The 19,784-nt window shown below is 37.0% G+C and overlaps 5 protein-coding genes across 8 annotated transcripts; 2 read left to right on the top strand and 3 right to left on the bottom strand.

Moving 5' to 3' along the window:
- The first annotated feature begins 1,759 nt into the window (after positions 1–1,759).
- Positions 1,760–4,106, top strand: LOC108752923 (tetratricopeptide repeat protein 36 homolog). Of its 3 annotated transcripts, XM_018494147.1 has the most exons (4): positions 1,760–1,924; positions 3,382–3,579; positions 3,668–3,936; positions 4,002–4,106. In XM_018494147.1, the coding sequence occupies exons 1-3, from the start codon at positions 1,816–1,818 to the stop codon at positions 3,916–3,918; spliced, it is 558 nt and encodes a 185-aa protein (XP_018349649.1). In that variant the 5' UTR covers positions 1,760–1,815; the 3' UTR covers positions 3,919–3,936; positions 4,002–4,106. The 3 variants fall into 3 exon arrangements, with proteins under 3 accessions (XP_018349649.1, XP_018349650.1, XP_018349648.1); XM_018494148.1 differs by having other exon boundaries at positions 3,385–3,579; positions 3,668–4,106; XM_018494146.1 differs by having other exon boundaries at positions 3,668–4,106.
- A 6-nt stretch (positions 4,107–4,112) lies between these two features.
- LOC108752922 (translocation protein SEC62) lies at positions 4,113–6,713 on the bottom strand. Its single transcript, XM_018494145.1, has 5 exons — positions 6,395–6,713; positions 5,638–6,087; positions 5,214–5,561; positions 5,042–5,142; positions 4,113–4,962 (listed from the first exon to the last, which is right to left on the bottom strand). Exons 1-5 carry the CDS (start codon positions 6,428–6,430, stop codon positions 4,800–4,802), a joined length of 1,098 nt encoding a protein of 365 aa, XP_018349647.1. The 5' UTR covers positions 6,431–6,713; the 3' UTR covers positions 4,113–4,799.
- A 75-nt stretch (positions 6,714–6,788) lies between these two features.
- On the top strand, positions 6,789–12,339 carry LOC108752921 (suppressor of fused homolog). The gene is made up of 8 exons (XM_018494144.1): positions 6,789–6,837; positions 7,737–8,244; positions 8,678–8,770; positions 10,066–10,375; positions 10,592–10,827; positions 11,040–11,258; positions 11,340–11,547; positions 11,675–12,339. The coding sequence occupies exons 2-8, from the start codon at positions 8,051–8,053 to the stop codon at positions 11,738–11,740; spliced, it is 1,326 nt and encodes a 441-aa protein (XP_018349646.1). The 5' UTR covers positions 6,789–6,837; positions 7,737–8,050; the 3' UTR covers positions 11,741–12,339.
- On the bottom strand, positions 10,330–14,136 carry LOC108752925. Of its 2 annotated transcripts, none has more exons than XM_018494149.1 (4): positions 13,847–14,136; positions 13,415–13,597; positions 12,315–12,503; positions 10,330–10,404 (listed from the first exon to the last, which is right to left on the bottom strand). In XM_018494149.1, exons 1-3 carry the CDS (start codon positions 14,006–14,008, stop codon positions 12,336–12,338), a joined length of 513 nt encoding a protein of 170 aa, XP_018349651.1. In that variant the 5' UTR covers positions 14,009–14,136; the 3' UTR covers positions 10,330–10,404; positions 12,315–12,335. The 2 variants fall into 2 exon arrangements, with proteins under 2 accessions (XP_018349651.1, XP_018349652.1); XM_018494150.1 differs by lacking the exon at positions 10,330–10,404 and adding an exon at positions 12,865–12,974 and having other exon boundaries at positions 12,377–12,503.
- Positions 14,137–14,480: 344 nt separating this feature from the next.
- Positions 14,481–17,341, bottom strand: LOC108752807. Its single transcript, XM_018493901.1, has 4 exons — positions 16,817–17,341; positions 15,578–15,754; positions 15,013–15,127; positions 14,481–14,932 (listed from the first exon to the last, which is right to left on the bottom strand). The coding sequence occupies exons 1-4, from the start codon at positions 16,878–16,880 to the stop codon at positions 14,818–14,820; spliced, it is 471 nt and encodes a 156-aa protein (XP_018349403.1). The 5' UTR covers positions 16,881–17,341; the 3' UTR covers positions 14,481–14,817.
- Positions 17,342–19,784: the final 2,443 nt, after the last annotated feature.

Raw genomic sequence — 19,784 nt, 5'->3', positions numbered from 1 at the left:
CAACGAAACGTAAAAGAAGCATAAATACCTCTTTTACATTTCGCCTCCCATAGAGGTTTTGTTTCCTGCGATTCGGTCTGCGTTAGCCACTCTTTGTATATTGTCTCTATAAAAGTTACTTTATATTCGCCGAGATCATGCCCCTCTTCGGTCTTAACCCTAAAATCCTGAAATTCAGCCAATAGGGCTGCCAGTCTTAATTGATCCTAATTAAAATCTGTGAAAGAATTTCATTGGCTGAATTTTAGGATTAAGACTATTTTAGGGTTAAGACCAATCCTAAAATCCTAAAAGCAATAAACCAAGCAATATCGTCCTTGCGATGAGAGGCAATATCTCATGATCGCGGGTCATCTTCGAGTCAAATAGTCCTGAAACGAACGGCTCATTCGTGAAGTTCACCGGCCACGCTTTGGCTTTCATAATGAAGGAAAACCCTCAACGTCCTCCCGTTTCTTCGCGATCCACTCTACCCGTGGGAAAGCCCGCTTGGACGACGAGGCCGTTTAACAGTCCCCTGGTAACGGTAACGGAGTCTACGGCAACGCCAGGAATCGTGAAAAATCGCGCGCTTCGAACCTTCGCGAGCAAGCACTCGCGCGCGGGCGCGCGCGGTTAATGATGAAGAAACGGGTCCCGTGGAGTCCCGTAGTCGATTTTCGTCGAAAACCGGCTTCGAGACTCGTTCCCGGTCGTCTCTCACGCGGTTACGCCCGTCCCGTCGAATTGCGCGAGTGAGGCATAATCCGCCTCACCGCGCGTCAAATCGCGCGTTTACTGTTACGACGATCTATGAGAAATATATAGCGATTAGACGCCCAGCCGGCAATTTCCCGGATATATGCCTTGCTCGCGTCAAGCATAATTTATGAGGGATTCCCGAAATTAATGACACCCGCGATGCCTTCGCTCGGCTAATAATTTTTGTATGGCGTAACGAGTTGTTGGACTCGCATGGTGGACTCATGGTGGACTCATGGTGGACTCATCCACGGAACCGGGATAAGTTAATTAAAAGTCAAATGTTAATGTAAATGAATTAATCATGATTAAGAGTCGGATTTTTGTCCCTTCGGCGACGAGGTCGTTAACTATGTTGCATCACGAGTGTGGCATTCCTGAAAATCCTGCTCGAGGATTTATTGACGTTCAATACCTGGCTTCTTGCCGGAATTAATTGGAATTGATATCCGTTCTTGCGTTGCTTGATACTTGCGTAATCGTTCAAGTGGCTGAACAGCGATCGCTGGAGGTCCGTTTGACATTCACACGCTCGCGAGGATTATTTGTCTTTGTTTAACATTTGATAAACAACAAGGATAAAAACGGTTCCATGAGCCTTTTCTGTAAAGTAGAATGTATCCTGAAAAATTTATATGATTCTACATTGTATCCGTGTGTGTAGTAGAATTTCTGCCACTAATCCATATTACATTCATAATGTCAAATTATATCGTACACGGAAATGATTTTGCCAAAGCATTAAAAAATTTAGATAGATATAACTTTGAAAATAATGCATAAAGCTTTGACATTTTCGCAACCAGTTTCAGCGTCCTATATGTATAATTATTTGGATATAGTCTAACAAAATTATTTTCAAATTTGTTATTATAGCTAAATTTTTAGAAATTTTACCTCAGGGAATTGGATTACCGTACTCCTTCATATCTAACAATGTATTTACGACATGCTAGTTGGACGACATTCTTCGGATCTATTTAATCTATGACGCAATGTGATTAACTCACATTGAGATAAACAGAAACGAGTTTCCATCGAACGCGATGGAAATATTGAGATTCAGTCGACATCATGGAGAGTCTGAGCGAAGGTGATAAGGCTGTCTTGAATACGATCTTCGATCCGTTTCAATCGCTCGGTCCGTCCGATTTTTTAGACTTCTCGATTTTCCAGAAGATTGGTACGTAGTTAATGACAATATAATATAGTACACGGAAAATTAATGTTGTGTTAACAGCATTATTTAATTGCAGTCTAATTGAAAACTATTATTAATATAGTATATAATATATTATTGATTGTTTTCCGATTTATTAGTATTTGAGAATAATATGGATTTTATTACAATTTTCTGAAAAAAATTGGAAATCACACATACACACACTCACACACAAATATTAAACAAAATATGTGAAATAGTTTATTATCATAGTCTAAAAATAAATATTTTTAATATTAAAACAAGAGCATGGCGTATTTGTTTCATTAATACTGTTATCGAATTAACAGTAAGTAGTTAATAAGATATTTTCAATTTGACTGCCGTCGGCAAAATAATGCTATTAATACATCATTTTTTTCCGCAATTATTAAGAGCATATCTATCAGAATGTTTAAAATGACAAACTTTCTTTTTACGATGAGATGTTATAAATAGTAATAAAGTTATTATTATGTATAATTAGTCAAAAAATACGAATTAGAATTTCTTTATAAATTTTAAGTGCAATTTAATTTTGAAGAATATATTGTCTACGATCCTTTTATTAATTCTTATCTGTGAAGCGCGATTTAAAGGCAAGATTCCCATTCAGTCTTAATGATGATGTAGTCGAGACACTTGTTACACTAGCTGGGCACGATTCAAACCGCAAACTTCTCAGATCGTTCGAAAAATCTGTGAACGCTTAAAGCCCGCGGGTAACCGCATTCGTCTGAAGCGAAGTATATTCCGGCGCGAGCCATTCTCACGCGAGACATTCAGATCATCATGAATATGCAGGGAACTGCACGATGTGAGAACAGATAAAGTTTCTTGTTGTTGTATCTTCAAGGCTACGGTCTGCAGAATGAATAAAATTATATAGAAATTTTTTCGTTGTCATTCAATTTCTTATAAACTGCAGTGTGTCATATCGAAATAAATATAGACACATAATAATTATGTAATATTCATATATTGCATAGTTTCTCTTAAAAGTAGCTGTATGTATTTTTTCTTCGTATTAATTAATTAAGCTAATTATTTTGTAAGAGTAATAAAAAAAAATCGAAAAAAATTAATATTTCATGAGTTAAGTATTTAGATGTTGGGTTGTGACATGTAAACAATAATTATTTTTATGTCTGCAATCTGCAATTAAAACAGGCAAAATTCCATTATATTATTATATACAGAATGATTAGAAGAATCATATTATGTAAGAAAAATCATATGGTTTCATTAAAAAAATATAAATGATATTAATGTTTTACTACAATGTATCAAAAAAATTCTTACGTTTCCATGATAAAACTGGGAAATTTTTTATTTTCTTCTAAAATGGGAAACAATTGAAATATTTGGAGTGTCAATTATAAATATCTTTCTATGTACGCTATGCATAATACACACATCTTTTTCAATATTTCATTAAGAAGAGACGGATGTCTTCGAGGAGGATCGCTTAGAATCGGATGTATTGGACCTCATAAAGAAGGCGATAGTCTGCGCGGAAGCGAAGAACTTCGACGAATGCTTTCGGCTTTTCGACCAAGCATTGAAGAAGGCACCTAAATCGCCGTCAATCTTAAACGATAGAGCGCAAGCTTTACGTTTGGCGAATCGACACAAAGGTATTTTTAGTTGCAATAATGAATTTCTGTACAAATTTTTAGAGAAGAGAATTGTACACACTTGATTATCACTCAATCTGTTATTTAGAGGCATTAAAGGATCTGCATCTGGCGGTTGAACTGAGCGAAGGCAAAGGAAGGGCAGGCATCCAAGCACTCTGTCAACGCGGTGCACTTTATCGTTGGATGGAGCAAGATGATAAGGCCAGGGAAGATTTCGCCCGTGCGGCTAAAGCTGGTTCGAGCTTCGCTAAATCGCAACTGGTCGCTCTGAATCCTTACGCGGCTATGTGCAACGCGATGCTGCAGAAGATGACATTCAAGGCCAATCAATATTAATCTAACGTGGGATTGCAGGTCAAGATAATGACCATTTAATAGATATATAACGCTTTATTTTATTTTATTTTATTTCCATATAGATAAATTACGAGCGGATCCACAAGACCTACAGATCCTGATAATCGTATAATAATGATCGTAAAAGTAATAATATAATAATAATAGTAATAATAACAATAATTATTATTGGAAATTTCGCATAAAAATATAAATTATCTGTATTAAACTCGGAATATACATTTATTTGTAAAATCGGGTCTAATTTCTGCTAAAAAGGAACTCGCGCTAAATCGCCGAACAACGAAGAAAACGTCAAGTTCTGTACCCGTAAAGATTCCCTCTCTTCCAGCTAAATTAGTTCTCCCTAGAACTAATTTAAAGATTATACCTAACGGAGAGAACTCGGTGCATATTAACTACATTATCGGTAGACATTGATCGCATTGAGATAGATTGAAGACTTCGAACAGTACCATAATTTATTCAACGGAAATTGATAACGAAATTACACCTAATACGATTTCTTCATTGTACACACAAATGTTTATATAGATATTTATATATGTATAGAATAAAATATGCCTTATATCACGCTTACGCTTTTTTTTTTTTAGAGACAATACTTTACATTCACGTCAGTTACGGGAAATTCTGTCCATGCAAAAGTCACAAGCGATTTTTCCCACTCGTCCATGATCGTATCCTTAAATGCAATAAATGTGGAGAATCTGCTACGGTCTGTTTCTTAGATTCGTGCATCGAATTCGACATTCGAATTAACCGCAAGGATATATCGATTTCAGTGATGATTAATGCGATAATTAATACAGCTGTTTGTCCCAGTAAACATGAAACTATCTACTGCCGGTTTCCACATTTTAAACCATAACGAAATCTCGACTCGTATTAGATTTTTCGCTCTCCGAACCTTCCTCACTGCCGTCTTCTCCTTCGGCTGAATCAGACGAAGTTTTCCTCTCTTCGCTAGGTAAAGCTAACTCCTCGTTAGACGCTTCCGTTGCTACAGGTTCTTTCTCTTCTCTAAGAATATACAAATATAGAATCATAGCAATACATATTATATTAAAATGTCTTATTAAATATGAATCTCAAAACTTACTGAACTAATGGCGCATCTTCGGAATCAGAATCTTTCTCTTTCCTTCTTTTCTTTTTGCTGATCTTCTTATCGCCGTCCGACGTAGGACCATAATATTCATACTGTAAAGATTTTTGCACCATAAATTTAAATATTTGCCACTGCCGATAAAGGAACGTAATCAACTGCTAACCTGATATAATGGCCAGAAGGATGCAAAGAAGCCAACGTCGGCTGTTAGATTAGGTAACAGCCATAGATGACATCTACCCAACGTGGGTACCCATAGAAGACAGAATACAATCATTCTAATGATAGCCAGTGCTAATATAAATACGAGAAATCCCGCAGCGGCGACACTTAGATAGTAAACTCCGTGACGGATAGTTAAGGGCCACAGTGGGAAGAGACAGACTCCTATTGCACCTAAGACTACAAGCGTACCAAAGAACCAATAATACACAGGAATCGGCTCGTATATCCACACATACGCATCATTACAATCCACAAAGTACTGTTCCATGTGCATTTCTAGTCTCACCTGAAAACAAAACATGTCACTTACAAAGAGATAAAAGAAGAGAATTTTAGCGACACAAGTGAACGTTTACGCTTACTTTTGGCTTTTTCTTATGTTCCTTTCGTTCGTCAATTTTCTCTTCGCCTTTCTCTTCTTTTTCCTTCACCACAACCGCATCTTTGTTTTCCTTGGAATCTTCCTTATCTGTGGGTTTCTTGTCCTCCTTCGTAGTCTTCTTCTTAATGCCCCGCATTTTGTTAAGTTCTTCCTCCGATATCACCACCTTCTTGGCTCTGTGAAAGAACTTGTGCCTGAGCATCAAGTCCAAGAATTGAGAGACCTGCTCACGGTTCTCGAACACCGTGCTCCAGGGTGAATTTTCCAATAGGGCATCGATTGCACGCGACCCAGTGAAGTATTCCACATTGTGAGTCCTATCGAACTTGGTCTTCTTCGACGGTACATTATTGCGGATCCACTTAGCTACCGCGTACTCTTCCTTGGACGGTTTGTCCTGAGCGCCTTTAGTATCCAGACTGGCTACTTCCTGTTACAAAAACAATAACGACGTTAGACGGTTTATGAAAAAAACTTCAGCAGGGAAAGGACGCAGGGACGTGCGTCCGCCTGAAATCTGACGAACACGAGGGGAAATGTGCGCTGTAAATTCGTGTTCCGTGACCCTGAACGGGAGAATCGTAAGAAATATCTCGAGATCTGTCTACGTCACTCGGATCAGCGATGACACGTTTCGCAAATCGACAGATCGAGAGCGATCGCGCACGGTGAGTGCGAGTCGCGTTTAGCGCCGGCCGATCGCGACGTACGATTTTTCGTCCATATGCGACGCTTACATCTTTGCGCTTCCTGTTTTTCCTGCGCTCCGCCATACTGTAAATCCCGTGTCACGCTTGCGCGCACAGATCCGCTGCTCACGCTGCCGGCCGCCGAGGCTGCTGCGAACTGGCATATGCCGTATGCAAACACCACGGACGTGTACCCGAAGCAAGCACCGTAATAGCCAGTGCTGGCACGCGGTAATGATCTCCGCGTTTTACTTCTCCTTTTCCTTACTACTCCTCCTTCTTTTCTTCCTTCGCCTTTTTTCCTACGAGATATTCGTCCCTTTCGGGACTCGGGACACCACCTGGTGTTTACTGATTTACTCCGATTCACAAACTGAGAATAGCAGGAGCGCCGGTCGAGAAGTTCAGTGGCGCATCTGAGAAGCTTCTAGAAAAAGGCCGTGAAATGACGTGATCAGCAATGGAATGTCAATGGACCATCGATGATCGAGGTATCGAGAGAAGGATAAAAATGATGGCATTGTTGATCGTTTTATATAGATCGCTTGGTCGCTCCGATCCAACGCGATCATTATCTGTCAAGTCAAAAGTTGCATTCAGCAGAAACAGGTTTAGATTTTTGTAAGATTTTTTTTTAACATGATTTATATAGGTATTTAAATCTAATGGGAAACTCTAAAGGACTCGCTCTCAAGTAAAAGAACCTGGAATTATTAAAGAATTTTACATAGTTGCAAAACTGCTTTTTCTGCCAAACGATTGCCTATTTATTTACAACTGTTTCCATTGTGATTTATGGATCACGATAAAAGATCAAGAGCTATGTATAGTTTAAATAAAGATTGTGAAAAATTAAACGAGAAATAATTTTAGAAAAGACGTATAAAAAATGTGTGTGTATAATTTTCCAGAATATTTGAATAACTTTTCAGAAAATTTTTCAGATTTTTCAGTACAAATTATTGAAAGTATCTTCATATATGTGAATTTTTGAAATATTCCAAGATATCCAACAGGTTCTTTTACTTGAATTTTTGAAGATTTTCTCCTCTTTCTTTCTCTCTAACTTGAAAAGGAACCATAGAATGCATGGAATTCAGCTAAAAAAAACTTTAACCTTGGAAATCTTGGAATACCAGAATTCATATGTATAAAAAATTTTAGAAAAGACGTATAAATTTTATCGGCATTTTTGAAAAGTATTTTAATTTCTAAAAAGTCTGAAGATCGCCCAAACAGAACAAGTCATTACAATATCAAAATGATGTGAAAATGACTCCAGAATGATCATTAAGTCATTTTTCAATCATTTCCAATTCATTTTAATGTCATTTCGACGCTATCGTGACTTGTTGTCCCGCTTGAGAAGTGTTCTAAAAAATTTTTTCAGAAATTCTGCTAAGAAGGAACAGGCGCTCTATCTTAAACACAGTGGGCTCCACCAGCTGACACCAGCTGACACCGCTGACAGCTTAGTAACTTTAAACTCCTATAGAAAGCGTTGCTTTCGAGGTCGATTCCCATTCGCCTGCGTATCACCCGTCTACGTTACACGCGCTGGGGTCGATCACGCTTTTGTTTGTCAGTTCTGTTCAGTGCTGTTCCCGCTGGTGTGTTCGTGAATCGTGTATTCCGTGCGTGAGCATTGGCGATCGTTGCGGGTAAACAAAGGCGGGTATATTCAGCGTGCACCATCGGAGTTTTATGTACGGCGTGAATATGCGCGAACGCGAGGAGTTATCGAGGTGTTTTCTACCGGGTCAACCGGCCCAGATCCCGCTGCCACCGCCGCCGCCGTCGCCACGAGCTCCAGGCTTGGACGCCTTGCACAGCCTCTGCAAGCAGATCTACCCGGACCAGAGCAATCCGCTGACAGTTACGGCGATCGTGAAATATTGGTAAGAACCCGAGAGTCACAGGTGGCTTGGATATTTGGATATGTGGTGATTGATGTCCTGTTAGATAGTCGATTAATTAATTTTATGTCTTTTGAAGCCTTTTAACAATTATTTTCTTAATTGCGTTTATTGTTTAATTTATTTTATTTTATTTGGTTAATGTTGTTTCGTGCATAATTTTCTCTATTATTTTTTGACTATCGAGTAGAATGATAGAATTTCCTGCAAAGCGTTGTATCAATTTTCTTATCGAGTCAACGCACTGAAATTGCTTTAAATCGTTACGAGAGATACGCTTCTCTGAGAAGCATGGGAACACAATTTTTCCACTCCTCCCTCGCGAGAAAAGGCGATTACAACGACTATATTTAGCCTCCCCTTTTACATATGTAAAACCGGATATCCTGTCAGCTGACTTGAGTTTTTCCTTTAGGTTAGGAGGACCTGATCCCCTTGACTATATCAGTATGTACGCCAATTCAGGATATCCCGATCTCGGAGTACCTCCACATTGGCATTACATCAGGTGAGAATATGTTTACATTAGTGTCAAATTTAAGATCTATTCACAGGATATTTCAGCTTGTGCGACTAGAATCTAAAGATCTGGAGCAAGCAATTTATTGCCGCAGTTTTATTTAAAATTTAAGGATTATAAGAAATAATCTTATAAAAATTTATTCAATTCTGTTATCACAGATAAACAGCAATTTTTTAGTTAATAAATTGAAATAATGAATTGTGTTTATGGAATGAATTTTGAACATTTTTGAATTTAGAATATTTTCTTCTTGTTTTTGATTTGAGAATAGGAAAATATTAAATTTTCTAATTATAACTTTTAATCACAAATTTCAGCAGGAGGGGGTTACATTTTCAAATCTTTCTCTTAAATGCATCCATAGAACAAGATGACTTGGAAAAGATTTTTCTTATTTATTTACTTTTTAAATGCAGGAAAAGTCCTGTTTTGGTCCCAATTAGGGAGTAAAAGGGGATTATATTCTTTGACACTTGGACTGTTCAAAATTAAAGTAACTCATATAACAGTTTTAACGTCAGATTTTTTTTTTATTTTTCTATTTAGGATTTAGACTCAGTTTCACAGTTTAACTTAAGATTTAACTTAAGAACCAACTTCTTCATCTTTTTCTAATGTTAGAATTGGAAAGAGATGAGAAATAAGTTGAACCTCAGTTAAGTGTTAACTATGAGTTGTGAAACTGAGTCTTAATGTATTATTTAAGATCCGCTTGTATGAAATAAGGGATATAATTTAAGACTTGCGTGTTTGTTAAGTTTAAGTGAATACAAACTATGGCAGATGCGCGATATGTAGATGCTACTGTTTCATTCCGATGTTTCATTGGAATTTGTGTGCGGAATGACGAATGATCTTCCGCCAAAGGGTGCGGGTTCCTTTCCCTTTTTTCTTCGCGCCGGCGACCCTCGCTTCTTCAATTTCAGACAGCTGTCCTAATACTACTCCGTGCTTCTCTATATATAGAGTGTGTAGGGTGCAGGAGGAACAGAGTCGTTTAAATCGCGGGGAGTCGGAAATAGAAGCGCCGGACTTCCCCTTTTTCGTCTGCGCCGGCTAATTATACTTTGCCATTGACGGAAAGTCTACGTACTTTTTTGCACGCAAGATATCGTTAAGTCTTTCTTTTTTGCATGTAATATTTTTTTTAATATTCCCTTCATTCATCTATTCAGAAATATTCAGAAATTATTTTTAAAAATAAGAGCATAATAAAAAAAAAACGCGCGTGGTAAACAGAAACACTTATTTACATTATACTCTTGTTTATTTAAACGCAGTTTAGGACTGTCCGATTTACACGGCGACGGCCGATTGCATCCTAAACCTGGCTCAGGCCGCGCCAGCGGATTTGGATTCGAGTTGACCTTTCGTCTGGCTCGTGAAAGGGGCGAGACGACGCCGCCCACGTGGCCGGCAAACGTGATGCAGCAATTGGCCAAATATGTTTTCAATTCTGGGAATACGTTGATGCCGGGCGACCATGTCTCTTGGCATGCTCCACTGGACGGTGGAAACGGTTGTATCAAACAGATTTTGATGGGACAGGACCCGCAGCTTCCGACGTCAATCTCGACACCCCACGGCGATGTATGTACAAAAGGCTCGAGCCCGTATTCCTAAAATATGGGCCATGATGATTTAATGATTTTCAGACTCATTAAAATTTTTACAGATAAATAAAATTTATAACTTAGCCATATTATATTTATTATTTAGCTCTAAATTGCGAATTAAATATAAAAAAAGAGAATCTGCTTTGAAGCGAAAATGAGTTGCATTGTGATCCTTTATTGTTGGAAATAGGTCTCGTTTGTTCAAATCGTCGGCGTTACTTCTGAGGAACTACAGGCAGCTCAACACTGGCACGGTCTGGGTGTGGTTAATCTATTAAGAAGCGCTAGAGGTTGTGGCCCGTGGTTAGTCACCGACATGAGAAGAATGCATTCTGCTATGGAGGATGATCCTTCCATAGCTGAGAAAATACAGTGCGGCATTGAGAGAGATGGGTCAAATACTAGCGGTGTGTCTGCCAAATGTTGGTAAGTGATGACAACTGATCGATAGAATCAGAAATTTGAATTTAAGACCATAGCCTGGTGCCTGTATTAGATTAGAGATTAAGATTGAGATTGAATTTGATCAAAGCAAAGTAAGTTTATTAAATTTGATATTAATTTCCTTTCTTCTAGTTAATTTCAATCTCAATCTTAATCTCTATCTCTAATCTAATATGCGTATTATTTGGACGTAGGTGGGTGCAAATAACAAACGACAGAAGCATGGAGAGATACAGGGAGAAAAGGGACGATTCCGATGACGACGAGGACGTGAAGCCGATCGTGAAAACAGAGAGACTGTCGCCTTGTGAGCAGCAGGACGCCAACGTCTCTGAAAATAGTATTAAAGCTTTGCCCGGACTACATCTAACGTTCAATCTTGAAGCTGGCTCGTTATTACCGTTGGCAATAAAGTTAGTCATGATAGAATTGAAATTCGTGTGGCAGAGTTGCAACAGTAACGTTCGATGAATAATGTAATATTGATATTGCAGAGGTCGTGTGATGCATGGGAGGCATTTCACGTTCAAATCTATATTGTCCCACTCGGCTGTTACGATAGTCGCGCCGTCTGTTACGGGCACTTTTGTGTCCAAAGAGAAGCCGTACGTCGTTCAAGGACCGTGGCTGCAGGTACTCCTCTCGGAAGAATTGTCCGAGAAAATGGCCGAAGAGTTTCAAGTTCTGAACGCGCCAGATAAGGTAACAACGTGTGAGATTGCTTTAAAACAATGATACCCATTTAGGAAGTCTTGTTTAATTATTTTGGAACAAATCGATGTTGAGATTGCTGAATATTTTATATACGTTTTAATATATCTTATTATAGATCCAATTGCCAAAGACATTTTCTTGGCCGGAACATAATTTAGTCATCACCATCATCAATGATTAAACTGCCCAATGCAATCCACGAAGATTACTCTTCATTCTGATTAAATATATTTAAGTTAAAAATAGGACAATGAAAGTATTATCGAACCTCATTGTAGGTCGAATCTTTTTATTTATAACTACGACGTTTCCCATGACTCTCTAGCGTAAGATTTTATAATTTATAAATGTTATCCCACGCATTTAAATGTTTATCAATGTGCGAAAGCAGAGATTTGCGCATGTTTCCAGATGCGTTTTTTTTTTTTTAAAAAAAGCAATGTATTTTTCTATATATATAAACGTTCCAACGTCTCTCTTTTACAAATTGATGCATGCTTATATACATGAAAAATTTCTACAATGCTTGTTAGATTGTTTGACGTATTGTTATATCAATGCAAAAACGGTATGTAAAAAAATGTTACAAATTTTTTATATATACTTCACTATGTACATAATACGACGTAAATTGTATATGCTATTTTACGACGAAATTTGAAATGCGCCTTACACATTGTTACATATAATAAACGTTTATGTAAATATATCTTATATCTTATAGAGATATTCGTATTTCACAAAGAAAATCTTACATAATTATATCAGTTATTCTTTTATGACGTTGATCGATATCGCCTGTTATTTCGTTTCTTTGGCCTCCCGCCCGTCTTTCTCGCGCAAAGACACGCATCCTGGCTGTGACTCCTCGCCGTCGGATTGTTATTATTGTCGCTTTGCGTCACGTGTTGCCCAAACATATTGAACAGCTTCGTGTGAGAATTCTGAAGTATCGATATGACATTGAAATCAATCACATGTGTCAAAGCATTGAATACAAACGGTCGTTTTTTAAAATAAGAAATCGCGGTACATATCTTCAAGTTTGTAATCTTTAAATCACAGCAATAAGTCTATTTTTTCTGCATTCCGATGACTCTTATGATGAAATAATCTCGCCGTTGGGTAAGTTTTGCATTTATATGTAAAATATAAACAAAGAGCTGTTGAAAACGTCCGCGTTAAATGAATGTTTAACGCGACGTTCTGTCGGATCAAAAACCAGATAATGCACCATGCGACCACGCGCGGATCTCTAGATCTCGATTGATACCAGTCGCAAGAGTAGTCTACAAAGTAGTTTACCTGGTTTTTGCACCGTAGTTTTCCCATGTCACACCGACGGCAGCGGTATTCCTTGCGAGACATGCACACGAACGATTTAATGTACCTGCACTTCGCCTTGTTTGACGATTCTAAAAAGCAGGGTACCACATTTGCAAGCGATCGCACAATATAGTGATGGCAATGGGGAACAGTATCGGCCAAAACGAGACGTATTCTTAAGATATATTTTATCTTATAAAAAATGTTGATAATTGTTGCATAAACAAAGTAACTTAAATTAGAAAAAACTTTTCCTTTTTTATTTTTTAAGTGCGGGAAGTCCCGTTTTGACTTTGATTGGAAAGTAAAATGGAATTATATTCTTTGAAACTTGGATCGTTAAAAATTTGGATATCTCGGATATAAGACATAAAAATAACAATTTTTTAATGTACTTTCTGTAGAGCTCAAAACTGATAAGTGCGATTGTTTACTAATTTGCGAGCGACTCTTAACCCTTCGGATTATCGAGTGCGAATCGTCAGCCATTGTTGACAATAATGATTATCGCGAAATATTTGGTATATACCCTCTTAAGAAGATTCATGAACATTTTAACGGCCCCGGTACACAAGGCAATGACAATGCAGGCAGAAGCGAAGTCCTCGACGTCATCACAGCTGATGTTGCTAATGACATTAACGATTCCTCGAAAAACATTGGCGAAGGTCTGCATCGTGTCGATACACAAATCTCGGACGAAGCAGATCACCTAAAAATCCAGTTTTAATATTCTTATCTCAGATTTTCTTCAAATAGGATGTATATATATATATATATAAATATATATTCTTTTTATTGCACACTTCCGATCACTTGAAATGAATTAGACAATGCGGCTCTAATTCCAGTTTTAAAAAGGTATTTTTATCTGTTTAACCTTCGTTTCGAATTAATGGATGTACAATCTTATTCATAATATATTTAAAATGTAATTACTATATAAGCGCATTATTGTCACCTGAAATATTAATCTCATCATCACGAGTACTAGTTCAATTAGCCTCGCTAAGCAATCAAATATGATGATCAGAATGAGCTCGATGGTCTCCCAGATCCAATAAGCGGCTCGCCACAAAAGATTTATAAATTGATCGGAGATATTGGATATTCGGTTTTTCATGATCGATCATTGCTGTTAAAATTTATACTTTGCCATAAAAATTTCACGAATTAAAACTGAAGCAGTCGTGTCAATCGTTCAAAATAATAGAGAAAGACAGAGAGAGAGTTAGAGAAGTAGGTGGTTAATTTAAATAAAACAAAAAGCGATGGTGCTTATTGCGCTGTCTGAAATTGTCTGCATATTTCTTACAAGAAAAAGGACAAAGGTCGGTATTCATAGTCGGTTATTATATTTAAGATTATCTTAAGTAAGTACATTCTTAAGATGTGATAAGCCAATCACATTAATTAATATCTTTCGATATCAAGACGATCTTAAAATAAGAACAGATTATGAGTACCGGCTAGAGAATAAGAGGATTCATTTAACAATTTCAAAGTCTGCTTTATTGATATGAAGCAATATGAAGCTGTAATTACAATCAATGTATCGCACATACATAACCAGTGATAGCTAGAGTAAATGGCGCGTGGATTGCTGCTTGAAAATAATGAGAGAGACTATAGCTTATTAATCAAAATCTGGCAGTATATTCACTATGTGGTCTGCTTAATGCATCGTATTATAAGATTTAATAAGAAAGATCATCGTTAATAACCACTACAACGCGCTCGCTGTTGTAATTTCTCAATGTTGTCCGTCGATCTCTTCTAATCCCGCATTCACTGTTAACGTTGAAAATCTACAACGCTCATAACGTGTGCTGTAGATTTTCAGCATTAACGATGAATTTTGCAAATCCAAATCGGCCAGTTCTCGAAAAAAAAAACGTCTGATCGCACTCGCGTCGCGGAGTGTAAATGGATTCACGCGAGTCCCGCGAGAATCGGCAACACAAGGGCGATCAGCGGCGCGAGATTCCTCGATGACGCGTTGCACGCGTCCGCATCGCTGCAAGATTGCACACATCCGCGCACGTACCTACGAGGTATATTCGTGAATGTTTAAAAATAATAAATTTCGACATACGATCTATTACTTCGGTTTTTAGCTTGTCTTACTTGTCATCGAAGTAGAAACCACCGCAGTGGGACATCCTGATAATCTCGGAGTCCGTTGTCAGGGTTCCGCTGTCCAACGCGCAACCCCTCACCATCAAGGTCACACCGGATTCATCTGAGCCGTCAAGTCAATTGAGATACAATTTAATATACTTGTCAACACGAAATTCTCACTTCTTACAAAAATTCAATACCGAATGATAGTAATTAATTAATTATTTATTTTGAATATTAAAAAAAGCAGTTTAATTAAAAAGAAATAATTTCTAGTATCGAATAATAATAAAAATAATTAATTTAAGTACAAAATAAGTAATTTCCAGTAATTTATTAAATTGGCCAAGTCAATGAATTGTCAAGTCGATTAAGATACAGTTTAACGTACTTATCAATGTGAAATTCTCCTCTCTTAATGAGATTTAATACTAGAAGGTATAAGTGATTAATTATTAATTTCGGGTTTAAATTGGATTTCTGTAAAAGACGGTCGATTTTAACATAATAAAGATATTAAAAAAAATAAATAAAAATAGTATATCATGTCACGGTAACTTGGATTTATTACCATATACGCCGGCAATCTTGAGACAAGCGGTCGCTGGGAAGAGGCCATCCCGGCCTTTCCTACCCCCTAAGCAGGGCGACTCCAAGAAAGCGCGGCTCCCATTGTTGTGAAATGGGTCATCGCAGGGTTTGTTGTCGCCATCGATCGAGACACACTTGAAACAGTCGATGGCCCACCCTGCAGAACAGGCAAGTTGCACTCGTAAAATGAAACGAAAAAGAGTGCGGTAAATAAAACTTGGCAACCTGACATCTCTCGCATTTGCAGAAACATCTCTCCAACGTTTTGTCCTAGATATAAAATTTGTCAATGATAAGAAGCAATAAGTGATAAAGATTTTTGTATCATCTGGGAATTAAGAATGCAATAAATAATACTAAATAATACTATGGCAATCTAATATCTCTGTTTGGGACATATCTCGTTTACTCGAACGTTTTATTCTAGATACAAAATTTCATTTGTCAATGATAGGAACGAACGTTAACGGGATGCTGAAGTGATCAAATTATCGACATTATAATCGTATAAAAATCTCCGAATTAACTGAATAAAATAAAAAAAATCCTTTTACAAGATTAAAGTAGACGCAATATTAGGAAAAATGGTGCAGTGGACTTTATACTAAAATCGAAAAAAAAGTTAATTAAGTTTTTAATTTTTTTTAAATTTTAGTATAAAGCCCACTGCATCACCTTCTAATTTTGCGTCTATTTTAATCCTGTAAAAGGATTTTTGAATCTGTTTAATCAATTCGGAAATTTTTATACGTAATATCGATAATTTGGTCACTTCAGCATCCCTTTAGGAATTTTTACATCATCAGGAAATGAAGAATGCGATAAATAATAAATTGATAATCTGACATCTCTCGTTTGGACGTTTTGTTCTAGAAAATCAAAACTTCACTTGCCATTGATAAGGAGTGAGTATTAAAGAATTTGTATGTCGTCAGGGAATTTTTCTCTCGAGGAGAGATCTGTGATCTACAAGGTGGTCTCGGAGCTCGAGCGGCACCAAAGCAAGCTATTTTTATATATCAAACAGCACGAACTATACACGTCGCGCGTTAACAACTTGTCCTCCAAAGCAATGTGTGCAATCCGGTTATCGATCTCGTTCGCGCGAGATTCGCAGATAGCCCACCGTACCCACTCTTTAGATCTCGTTATTAAGAAAGATTGCGATTGCCTATTTTCGCAAGATCGCAACTACTTCGGTATCTAATCGTCCACCGACCTCTTTGGAAGAAGGCGATGACGGTGAGCGCGAGACAAACGATCCGGGGATTCCCTACGTTCATGCTTCGTCGGCGACCCGGAGGCGTTGGTTCCCGATGGAGTCGCACTCTCGTTGACGTCAGCTTCTACATCCCGGATTATGATGATACCGAGCGGATTTCATGCCGGAGACCATCTCTCAGTCGCGGACCCGACGTTCTCCAATCGTTTCCCAACCGATTGTCCAACGTCGTCGCGGTCGTCGTCGCAGGGTAGAATGATTCACAGGGCACCGAGTGACTGGCCGGACGGCTCTCCCGATCGCGCTTCGTCGACGTTATTAACGTACACAATGTTTTGACGGCTGGTTGCCAAGGCAATTCACGGCACGTCGTCGTACAGACCTCGATCTCGCCCTCGCCGAAGATTTGAGGGTGATCGATGGACTTTAGCCGAACACCGTCGTCATCGCCGACCGACGGCAGTAGGTCCTCATCTGTCGCCGTCCAGCGACCGCGCGAGATCGGGCTCGACTTGGTTTTTACACGCCATTCTGAACGCTCCTCGCACGATCCCACTCTGGGATACGTACATATGTGCGACACGCGAATAATGGGTGCAGTTAGAATTTATGGATGATAGTGTGAAAAAAAATACAAACGGAAGTATGTAGATTCATGATTTCTTGTTCACTTATTTTGTTTCATTCATATGGTTTGTCTGCAGTGCGCTAAATATATATTGTGACCTGATATCTTCAAGATGCTAGAAGAATCTAAGCCCTCATATGTTTCCATTTCTTTCGGTAAGGCTAAGAGCTAAGATCAATAGCAAAGTAGAATATATGAGACAAATGCAGAACATTTCTTAGAGCTTGAACATAAAATTAATGATGATTCAAAAGAATGATGAATTCATAACTAAACAGATACGCCAAAATACGCTTGAAATAATTAAAAGATCATTCTTTAGAAGATAAGACTCAATCTATTACAGTCTTTAGAAAATTAAATTAAATATTATTAAATTAAATATATATAAATATATATAAATATAAAGATTGCGCGCGAAAAAAAGCATGTAAAATCAATTAAATATCTATATATAGGTCACAAACATGCGTTTAGATAAATAATTTGTTAAAGTACTTATCTGAAGACGTGACAAATTATAAGCTAAGATAATTTCTAAATTTTTAATCTAATTAATTTTGAATTCTCTCTCATGATCTAATGAATTTTGCAAAAACTTAAATCGCAAGGAAATATTTTCGAGAACTTTAAATTAAATAATGTAGCGTGTTTAACAGTGTTTAACTGAATTGAAAATATTCGAAGGATAGAAATATTGAACGAAAAAACAAATTGAAAACAGACTGAAATAATTTAACCAACAATTATATACTTCTATCCTATTCCTATCAAACTATAATGCTAAAAATTATTATTACGTTAATATCAACCATAGATGCTTGATGCATATTTTATTTAAAAAAGTTATAAAAATAATATATTAATTATAAGTTAATACAATAACATAATTATAATTAATTAATTTCGAATCTATATGTATTCAGCAAACACAAAATAATATATATATAATATGTATATAACATGTGCATAACTTATATAACTGTTATACAACATTATATATAATTGTTCTATTCTGTGTTTGTTATATTCAAGAATTAGAAAGAGATGAAGAATAAGTTGAATTGATTAAGAGTTAACCGTGGGTTGTGGAACTGGGTGTAAATCGAATTTCACTTTTAGTTCTTCAATACAAAGTATCTATTATTCTTTAAATACTAAGTTTAAAATCTTTCCTGCTTTATAAAGCTGTTTGTTTCATACATTGTTTTTTCATGAGTCATTCGGATAGTTGGATAATGAGGTGGCAGGCTATATCGGACAATTGTGAGCAATCAGCGAGCATCTGATGGCTGTGTTTTGTTAGAAATAAATATGGGGAAGATAAACAAAGGATAAAGAGAATACGATATTATTATAGCTGTTGAGGTATTAATTTCATACTGATGCTTGACGCTTATTTTTAGCGTTAAAATAAATCACGTAATCAAAATTACAATCTAGATATAAACTCTTACATTTTGACCACGATGTAAGAATATTCTTACATCGTGGTAAAAATTGACGAATATCAAGGATCAATTTTGATGAAATGGCTTATTTTGAAAAATAAGCTATGAAAAGATTCTATTTTTAAGAAATAAGAAAATGACAATACAAGAGAGACAAATGAGCGATTTTCTATTTCGAAAAGTACTTATATTAGGAAATTGATTGAAAGCTATGAAAGTGGGGCAAGAGATAGTGTTAAAATCGAATATACAAGGGGGGAACTTATCAGAAAACATAATTTAAAAAATATTTCTGTTCCATATCAACAATTCTATCCAATTTACAGGAACAAGATAATGACATTTAAAAATGTAAAAATCTTGGTTATTTCCATTTTTAGAAAAATACAATTAAACGAGTGATTACAAAGAGTGATTAAAAGAATAGAAGAATAATGTTTCATATCATGTTATATTACATTTAATAGGATTTCATTTTTCTAAGAAAATGAAATCTTGAAGAAATCCAACGTGTTCCATACCACCTGATCTTCTCCAACATTATAAGTATAAATTTAAATCAATGATATATAATAGTAAAGTATTCAATGGTACGCTTGTGAAATTATATACATATATCGGCATTATAAAAATTTCAATTACGTATCTGACTTTTAATACAGGTACAATTAACAGTTGTTTACGTTGCAATTTCACGAACACAAAGACTCGGGAGCACAAGGATAAAAATCGATAAAATTGCTAGCAAAACCCAGAGAGACTGAAGCATGAGCATCCTCAAGTCAGGGTGCGCGAGGAGGGTGTCCGCGGCGCCGCGGAAAAACGCCGGCAGCAGAATCCAGCAGAAGGAACACCTGCATCACATCGCGAGAGAATCAATTTCGGC

This window comes from Trachymyrmex septentrionalis, unplaced genomic scaffold (assembly GCF_001594115.1).
Source record: "Trachymyrmex septentrionalis isolate Tsep2-gDNA-1 unplaced genomic scaffold, Tsep1.0 scaffold62, whole genome shotgun sequence".
Classification (NCBI taxonomy): Eukaryota; Metazoa; Arthropoda; class Insecta; order Hymenoptera; family Formicidae; genus Trachymyrmex; species Trachymyrmex septentrionalis.
The sequence above is the reverse complement of the archived record's forward strand: the minus strand, read 5'-3'. Positions and strand labels throughout refer to the sequence as shown.